Here is a 10,337-nt window from a genome sequence, read left to right on the forward strand (position 1 = left end):
CTCATATAATGACCAATTCTTTTTAAGAAGTTTTTTACCTGACTCATCACACCCTAAGGAATCACGCTTGCCTTCTTTACAGAACCCATCATACTCAGTAAGAGCTTTCAAAAATAAGTTTTCACAACGTATCTGTCAGGAATGGCAAATAGAGTCAGAATAGTTTAGTGTAAACATCTTTATCTTGGGAGACAAATGTGAGATACCCAGGACAATCTTTTTCAAGATGTTGAGTATTATATAGCATTCCCCAACTTTAATTGTAGTTACGAGATCTCAAGTCTATCTGTCAGACTCAATAGTCACTAGCTGGTCATCAAGAAATGCACAAAAATAGATGTATAAAGATTACTCCAGTAAAACAGGCATGGGCCATAAATCCTGTCATGATGTACAGACACAAGTGATCTGAATCAAGGTTCTACAGATCACACTATTGTGACTACATTAATACTGTTATGCATATGCTCAATTTTAATATTATTTCACCTATTTTTCCAATATTGGATGTTAAATTATTTTTAACATCTGAAAAACAGACCCCTACTACTGAGAGCATTGTGTTTTTTTAAAAAAAATGCTTCCAAAAGTAGTATGTACATCTTTTTAAGGAGTTACTTCTCAAAACATGTAGATAACACTTCTGCGTTCTACTAACAACGCAACAAAAACAGTGTGGAGAATGATTTTAGCCTGCATTTCTCAACTGCTTAAGAGAGCAGCCCTAGTTTTCACCAATTTTCAGCTGGAGCTTGACATTGAACTTCCTTGTGTCCCTCTGAAAAGCCCAGTCTAGAGCTTTAAACAAAGTCCCCTTAGGTTCCCAGGAAATGGTAGTTTTATCAGAAATGCTAGAGAACATTAAGTTAAGCTAAATTAAAATAGACAAAAGCCCCTAGATTTTAACCCTTAGCTACTTGAAAAGTGTGCCCAGAAGAACCTAATAAGGTTCAACAAGGCCAAGTACAAGGTTGTGCACTTTGGTCAGGGCAGTCCCACGTATGTGTACTGACTGGGAGGAGTCATTGTGAGCAGCCCTGCTGAGAAGGACTTGGGAGTCCTAGTGTACAAGAAGCTTGACATGAGCCAGCAGTGTGCAACTGCAGCCTGGAAGGCCAACTGTATCCTGGGCTGCATCAAAAGACGGGTGGTCAGCAGGGCAAGGGAGGGGATTGTTCCCCTCTACTCTGCTCTTGTAAGATACCATCTAGACCATTGTGGCTAGGCCTGGAGCTCCCAATACAAGAAAGATGTAGAGCTGTTGGAGCAGGTCCAGAGAAGAGCCACGAAGATCATGAGAGGGCTGGAGCATCTCTCTTATGAAGAAAGGTTGAGGGAGCTGGGCTTGTTCAGCTTGGAGAAGAGAAGGCTTTGGGGAGATCTCATTGGGGCCTTCCAGTACTTGGAAGGAAGCTTATAAACAGGAGGGAGAGCAACTTTTTACATGGGCAGATAGTGACAGGACAAGGGGAAATGGTTTTAAACTAATAGAGTGTTGATTTAGGTTAGATATCAGGAGTAAACTATTCACCCAGAGGGTGGTGGGGCACTGTAACAGGTTGCCCAGAGAAGCTGCGGATGCCCCATCCCTGGAGGCATTCGAGGCCAGGTTGGATGGGGCCCCTGACAGCCTGATCTAGCAGTTGGCAACCCTGTCCACAGCAGGGGGGTTGGAACTAGATGATCTTTAAGGTCTTTTCCAACCCAGGCCATTCTATGATTCTATTATTCTACCTGTATCTTCAATCACACTTTATAAAAACATACACTAATGTGTAAATTAAGTGGCAGAATGCCAGCAGTATATTAACAGCACCTGCTTCAGCTTTACATACAGCATAGAAGAAAATTACCTGGTAAGTATAATAGCTGTAAGGAAATCTCTAGAAACTATAGTAGTATTATCATAAAAGCATTTGCAACATAGAGGTTTACCATGGTAAATCTGAAGAGGACTGACAGAATGATAAGGACTCCTGGCAGTTTTGATGAGAATAAACCTTAAGTAGCACTATTTTCATCAAATGACTCACGATGTATTCAACACCGGAAACTCCAATATCACCATAAGAAATCTACTTAAAAGACAACACACCAAAAGCAATTAATTTGAGTGGCAGCAAGGACAAGATATGTAAGCTAATTGCAAGAATATCCTTACCTGATAATCCTGCTTCAGAAAAGCTTATTTAATTTCTCAAAGAGCCACATTTTAATGTTCATTCTCGTAAAATCTGATGCACACCTCAACTAATTCCAAGATAGAACTATTTAACCAGCAGTATATCCCCCATAAAGAAACACACAGGGTACCCAAATATTCACCTCCAAAATTCATTAAAAGTATTTTAAATGATGGAAGAACTAAAAGACTACATAGTACACACTATATATATACACACATATATACACACAAACACAAACTCTTGTAAGACTGACCTTGCAGTTTAAGAGAAATAAAATAAAGATTTAAAGTTAAAGAAAAAGGCAATTATTAGTTTCAGACTGATATGGATATCAGGCCCATAAGATGAACAAGAGATTTCACACCAGCAATTTCCACTTAATTTGTGAGGTAGAAAAATATAATGGGGAGTTAAAACTTTTCTTTCACCACTGCCTTTTTCATGAATACACATTTATAATAATAAATATCATTGTAACAATTCAGCAAGTCATTAGAATATGCTGAAGTACACACTTGCTGAAAGACAAAGAAGTAAAAATACAAAGTGTTCCTCGCTTCTTTATTCTTTCTGTATAAATACAAACACATTAAGCCATTGTGTCATGCCAGCTAATTCTTAGAGAAAAAGGTAAGCAATGCTTATTGTGTACAGCACACAGGATGGTCTACACAGACTTACAAATCCATCAAAATTTGACATTTGTATATAGACAGTTTTAAAGCAGTGTTTTCAAATGTTAACGTAAGCTACACCTCTTTCTTAAATTACTTTTTTACTGTCAGCGTAAGAATAATCATGAGGCAACAACAGGAAAAGGCTCAGAGGTACAAAATATTTTATGATTTGGATAAATTTCACTGTATTCTTGTATGATATATGCCTAATAACCTCTTTCCTCTGCACTTTTTTTTGTTAAAATAGTTTTTAGATTTAATCTTCCTAAATAATTTGGAGGCAGAACTCTCACTGAGCAGGTATCTGCAATATGAATTAAAATATGCAACGTGGCAAAGTCAGAAAGGCATATCACTCTAGCAACTAAAAACAGAAAAAAAGGCAATGAAACAACTTAACAAAGAACAAATAACAGCATTCTGAACAAGCATTCCCCATTTTTATTGTCCAGCACCAAACTGTCAAAGATAAGGCATTCTCTGTCATCTTTCCTTAAATATCAGACAACCAAGAATTTTTTCAACCTTACTATTTCCCCAAGAACAAGGTCCCTGTCCCATTAAACAAGTGAGTAAGAGATGATAAACAAGAAAGGCAGAAAACGACAGGAGTTGCATCTTAAAATGTACTTTCTATCAGCATTTTCCTTTTCTGCTTTTTTACTCTTAGCTTTTAAAAAACTTATATGTTATTATAGTACATAGGTATGTCAGGCAATATATACCTAACTTCTTTCACCTTTTTAAAAAAAGTTTTTAGAAGAAGGATCTCATATGTAAGAATCTACAAATGGATAAGCAATCCATTCATTTTTAATTCTTACAAAAATTAAGATAAATTATTTTCTACAAAACTGCTTTGAAGGTACTGCATATTGCTGAAGTCAGAACGATTAACCACTAGCTGCCTGGATCGTCTTCTTACTTTCATCTTTCCGTCTTAAATGTAGGATTGCATTTGCTGTTCTCTTCAGTTATACTAAACCACCTGTGGCACTAGTTCCAGTAAGAATCTTTGCTACTGATCTCCAATTTAATGTCCTGATTCTTTCAGAATTATTTGATGGATGAATGGGATGAATTTGTCCAGGTTCTAGATTTTTAGATTTAACACAGTCCCTTCTTTTCAGTCTGCTCTTTGTACAGAAAAAATAATTTCCTATTTCCAAACTCTATCTCCGATTAGCCACCTCACCTTCCACTCAGTATTCATCATAGGTGTTGTCAGCAGAAAATGAAGTAATATATTAACTGGAGTTTGGAATTATTGTTCGACACTCCCTAATTTTGGTTCACTCTCCTGAGCACAGTAACCCCACTTCTTCCTTTCTCCTCTTTTTATAAGAAAATAATATTTTATATTTTCTATAATATGCTTTGAAAGATCTAACTTAATTTCATAGTCTTAAGTTGATCAGAATACTTTCTGACCTCTTAGCTGGTACTTTATTATATGTTCTTATATAACAAGATTTTTGACCCAATTATTTAAATCTGACATTCATTCTACCAATTTTCTTCCTTTCATATGGAAATGTCATTCAGATTCTAAGTATCTTCTACATATAAGGAGAATATCCTTCCCATATAAGCACTTAATACTAAAAGATCATGTATAAAGTAGTCTTTTATATATGGCAGTTATATCTTGTTTCTAATTATTTTTTGTCTTCATTAGTGGACTGTAGTTCAAGCGTTAGACCAAATTAGGCAAATGCTTACGAACCACTTGTATTGTCTCTTCTTAAGCACAATAGAAAGACTGAATGAAAGTGACATTTATTAAAATCAGAAGAAGCAACAGTTGAGTAGGAAAAAAAGGAATAATGTATATGTAGAAAAAATGTATGACCCAGAATGGACCCTACATTAACTTTTTTTAATTTTAAAAACACATTTACAAAGAATGACGTAAATAAGCCAAATGGTCATGCACAAACCAACACAGCCACCTTGTCTTGTTCCCTTCATGGCTCCGGGAAGCAATTAGATTACTTTGCTGTAAAGTACCTTGTTCTACAGAATAGACCCTAGCTTTCTATGTCACAGAAAAAAAAAACAAACAACTTTAACAAGATAGGAGGGATGGCTGGAAACATTAATTCAGTGGACAGGAAATCTGAAAACTTCAAATTAGCATGGCTATACAATAACAGCAGGAGAAAAGGACTTAACTGAAAACAAGAGAGACTGGAATTTCAGAAAGTATGTGCATTTTCAATGGCTCTATTTACAGTGGCACACTGTCATGTAGTTTGTTTTACTGATGTAAAATGTTACTGATTTCTTCAATGGGGAAGATGACTCTACTAATAGCTCCTTAATACAACATAAAAGGAACCAACTCAGATTAAAAGGCTACTAACTCAGATTTTTGCTTCCTTGTCTTTTCCTGTGAGACTCAGGTCAAAAGACAAATGTGTATGCTATGATATTATTTTAACACCAAAAAGCAAAATAAAACAAGCATGCTTCCAATTGAGAAAGTGTGTACAAGAACAAACCAGACTAAGGAATGCAGAAAGAAAGAAATGCAAGTTAAAAGAAAATAAATATGAAATTATGCTAAGCCGTAACATGAAGAAAATATTATCAACTTAAAAAAAACCCCAACCACTTCCACAAGAGATACAACAGTACATAAGGATACTATTTCTAATAATCTTAAAATTTTTGTCTTCTTAAAAAATAAAACTTAAAAATTAAGATTTAAATAAATCTTCACTGCTGTTACCTGAAAAAAACAACCACTAAATCTATATGAAACTACTACAATTACATACACTTAGGCAAGGTATCATTTAATTTAACATATTTTGAGAGTGTCTGGAGGATGGGGCCAGACTCTTCTCATTAGCATTCAACAACAGGATGAGAGGCAATGGGCATAAACTGCAGTATAGGAAGTTCCACCTGAACATAAGGAAGAACTTCTTGACTGTGAGGGTGACTGAGCACTGGATCAGGTTGCCCAGAGAGGTTGTGGAATATTCAAAATAGTCCTGGAAATATTCAAAAACTATCTGGACAAGATCCTGGTTCATGTGCTCTAGAAGTTCCTGCTTGAGCAGGGTGGCTGGACTAGATGACCTTCAGAGGTCCCTTCCAACCTCAACCATTCTGTGATTCTGTGACTATCTTCTTTAGTTACCGCAGTTGCTGCATAGCAGACCATATTTAAAATATTGCAATAAGTTAAAATATCATCTACAGTCATCACTTAATATAACTCTGAGGTTTCACTATATTCTGCCTTGCATTACTGTAGATCATTTAAGAATCAAATAGTCTGAAAACACTTTGCACACACAGCAAAGAATTTTAAAACAGCATCACAGCTTTTATTTAGCATTAGCTACATTACAGTAATATCAGTAACATCTAAAAGCTCACACCAGGATAAGGCTTTCGCTGTCAGAGTCAAAAAAGTTTTAGGCTCTTGCCTAAATATACACAGCAACATGTAAACAGCCATCAGATGCCCTGTTCCTCATTTTTCTATAAATTGCTCCCAAAAAAGCAATAGTATCCCTTTTGTCTCCGTGAATCAATTTGTCTAAGATGACCTCATCCCCAGCCCTGTCTCCAAATTCACAGAATTTACTAGCACATAAGAACAGAGAAGTTCTCAAAGTTGTCAAAAAAAATCCAACACCCCAAAACCAAAAAAACTCAGGGTTTTCTCTTATGATGCTGGACAGAAAATAATGAAGTTAGCACTTTTTTTTGTCCTGGTTGAAACGTAAAAGGCATCTAATAAGCATCTGCAGCTTGCAACCTAGCCAGCAGGCAGTTACTGTTTAGAGGGATGGCATTTAGTTTCATCATAATTAGATTGCCAACCATAAATAAAAATTAGTTACACATACACTGAAGAAGATATTCTCCTTTCTTATTCTAATAGAATAAAAACTACAGAACAAGATAATTCAAACTCTTACTTATCAATACATAAGATGTGAAAATATCTTCTGAACTTTCCTCTCCTATGAAGACAGGCTGAAAGAGTTGGGCCTGTTCAGCCTGGAGAACAGAAGGTTCAGGGGAGACCTTCTAGAGACCTTCTAGTACCTGAAGGGGACCTACAAGAAGGCTGCGGAAGGACTTTTTACAAGGGCAGGTAGTGACAGAAATGGTTATAAACTGGACAAGAGTAGATTTAGATTAGATATTAGGAAGAAATTCTTCACTGTGAGGGTGGTGAGACACTGGAACAGGTTGCCCAGAGAAGTTGTGAATGCCTCCTCCCTGGAAGTGTTCAAGGCCAGGTTGGATGAGGCTTTGAGGAACCTGGTCTAGTGGAAGGTGTCCCTGCTTATGGCAGGGGGTTGGAACTAGTTGATTTTTAAGGTCCCTTCCAACCCTGTCTTTGTTATTGACAAGGTAGCTCTAGAACTTCTTAAAAACTAAGTTTTTACAATGGGGTTTGTATGTTATTAAACTAACAGCACCAGAGACAACTTGTACAAGTTCTCTGCAGTTCTGTAACAGTAGGCCAAATACTCACAAAAATTTATTTCACAGTAGAACATTTCAGGATCATCGTAGCCAAGCAGTCAATATCTTGCTTCAGTTTCTATTCTGCTCTGTTGAGTCAATGAAAAAGACAAAAACTCTTCTGACCATAACGATTAGAAATACACTGAAAGTGAAGATGGTACTCAGAGCTCCATCAAAATTTTGTTGGATGATATTTAAAGAAGAAATGCCTTAACACAGGTATATGCTGCTGTGAAATAACGTTCTTTCAGAAACCTCTTGCAATAATGGAGGGGATTCTTGCTTACTGCAATCTCCGGAATGCTTCTCAAGCTAGGAAATCAAACATCCTCAGCAAGAACAACTAGAGGAGGGTAGCAGAATCTCTGCTAGCAGAGGCTTTTAAGAATGAATCACTGTCTAGGATGATGCAGGTATAACTGACTGTGTCTTGGGCCAAGCAATTAGAGGATTTCTCCAAGTCCATTCCAATTCCGTTTTCAGCGAGTCCAAGTTCCCGCAAACACTGACAATCCACAGGTGGTCACTTCTCCAAAGCAAACAGAACAAGCTCCATTCTGATCGGGTCGTTTGCATTTAATGCTGTCCAATAATTGGCAAGCAACAACCTCTTACACACCTAGTGCACTAGTCTTAGCTGTGATACACTTAAGACTGAACATAGCTTCTTGACTGCCCTGATGGTCTGTATTTCCAAAGCAAGAACTTCAGGCTATGACTGAAATTACATATTAAAAAAGTGCAACCAGTATTTCAACAAAAAAACCCCAATACTACTCTTCCTACAAATGCCATTCCAGGATATCCAAGGTGTCCTTGAATTCCTTAAGTTTGCAGGAATCTTTTAGTTAGTTCTTGAAATAGTTTGAAGACTGTTAAGACAGAAGATGTTTCTGGAGCAAGACGACAACTAGAGCAGAATTAAGACAGACAGGCATGCTTCCTCAGCTCTTTTTTCTTCACACATACACACACTGTCAATCTGACTGTCAACCCACTGAAGTAGCCTTTTCTAAAAGGGGCCACTCATAATAACTACCCTGTCAGCCTGAGTGAATAAGACAGCTTTTTACTATGAGCCTAAGAACAACCTGCTATGATTAAAAGTATCCCAGGTCAAGAGAAATTTGACTAACCTGTTCATGAAGAGAGGGCATGAAAGGTAGCAATGAGTGACAGACAATAGTTTAACAGCTGCAAATGGGGTATTTCAGAAGTAGTGCCTCAAGATAGTAGGAGGAGGTCATGCTACTACTAGTCTGAATTTGAAGAATGACACTTCTGAAACAACTAAAACTTACTTTGTATTCCAAATGCAATAGCTGTAATATTAAAGTTATCTCAGACTAACGGCAGTGGTAAGGAAAAAGGAAAACAATTCAGGGATGAGACTGGTTTTCATATACAGACATGTGTATAATTAAAAATCCAGCCAATGTTTCTATCAGCAAATCCTCACATAAATGCATAATTATAAGTAATTTAATTTTTGTCAACCCCACTCAGACCAATACCAACCACTTCAGAACAGCATATGCAGAATGTATCTATGATTATTAAAGTTTCCTTGCTTCTGCAACCAACTACTGTAATTTAACAGCAAGGGTTGAATTCTTAAGTCTACTAAATTTAAATATTAAAAAAATTACTTCAAAACCAGAGAAATACAATCTCAGGTGATTTAGTGGCTTAATGAATTTATGAAAGAATCTATATGACACTTAAATGTAAAAATCAAAACCCTTTGCTCTTTCCAGCGATGTAGCAGCTTGTACAAGTATAGCCTCACTGCTAGCTGTTAATGGCTGACAAAATTTAACATCATAACTAACTTGTAATTTCTACAGACCTTGATGATAGTCCAACTTCATTATTATCCAATCTACTCCATACTGCATCTGATGCTAATATTGACAAAAAAATGCATAAACACATCTAAGAAGAATAAAAGACACTATTTTGCACCTGTACATAGGCCTCTGTGTATGGAGGGAAACAAAACTTTATGTTGGTTACAGTCAGGAATCCTACAATATCCTACATATCTCCAATATTGTGTTGAAATCCACAATACAACAGTAAACATTTTCCATCTTAGAAATTACTCAGATTTGAATAGGACAGAAAAAGACTAGTAGAGCCAATGCCAACTCTAAAACATATAGTTAAATAGTGAAGCATCCTATTCAATAATGTACTCACATTACTGCTTTTTTCCAGAAATTCATGAAAATATAGTCTGAAAATTTAATGAAATTATCAAAATCATGCCTTAACTTAGATCACATTTTTCACAAAGTATGTTAAATTGTCACAAATCTCAAGCCATTTATTTTCCTTTTTTTTAAATAAGTGCATCTTCACTTCTAGTGAAGACACTACATCTAGTGCTGTAAGCTAGAACATGTGACATTCAATTTTGCACAATATTTGTGACAAAAAAAGTGAAAAAAATATGATATGCAACACAAAAGTGATATAACTTTATTTAGGAAGTTCTAATTACTCAGCTAGAAAACAAAACTATACTTAATAATGCTTCCAACATTCAGCTTAGAAAAAAGAGTCCATCTTACCCCCTGTTCCAAGAACTTTCAGCAGTTCGAAGTTTTCAATGCCAACTTTCTCTGCATAGCCTGTCAAATTTGCTGAAAGAAAAAAAAAAATCACGTCAGATATGTAGTACACTGAAACATCATTCTGACATATTACTACAGCTTCAGAAAAAACAAGTTAGCAGATGAATTAAATAAGCAGTACTAAAAGGACATTCCAGCTGCATACTGTATTCTTTTAACTTGAAAAGCAGGGGAGAGCAATTTTCTTGCTGCCATCAGTGTTCCTGGAGACATAAAAATCACTGACTAATAACTGAAGCCCATCTAGCTTGTATACACTGTCTTTTGTCCTATCACTGGGCACCTCTGAAAATAGTAGTTCCACTTTGTCTGTATTCTCTAATCACATAGTTATA

At 36.2% G+C, this 10,337-nt stretch overlaps 1 protein-coding gene across 1 annotated transcript in view; it reads right to left on the minus strand.

Moving 5' to 3' along the window:
• LOC114818628 (ribosomal protein S6 kinase alpha-5-like) overlaps positions 1-10,011 on the minus strand; it is a gene marked incomplete at both ends in the record, with an annotated part of 19,512 nt that extends 9,501 nt beyond the window's left edge. The window contains one exon of the mRNA XM_029085279.1: positions 9,940-10,011. Coding sequence (XP_028941112.1) covers positions 9,940-10,011 — 72 coding nt within the window. The remainder of the gene's footprint in view (positions 1-9,939) is intronic.
• Positions 10,012-10,337: the final 326 nt, after the last annotated feature.

This window comes from Antrostomus carolinensis, unplaced genomic scaffold, assembly GCF_000700745.2.
Source record: "Antrostomus carolinensis isolate BGI_N321 unplaced genomic scaffold, ASM70074v2 scaffold6876, whole genome shotgun sequence".
In the NCBI taxonomy this organism is placed as follows: domain Eukaryota; kingdom Metazoa; phylum Chordata; class Aves; order Caprimulgiformes; family Caprimulgidae; genus Antrostomus; species Antrostomus carolinensis.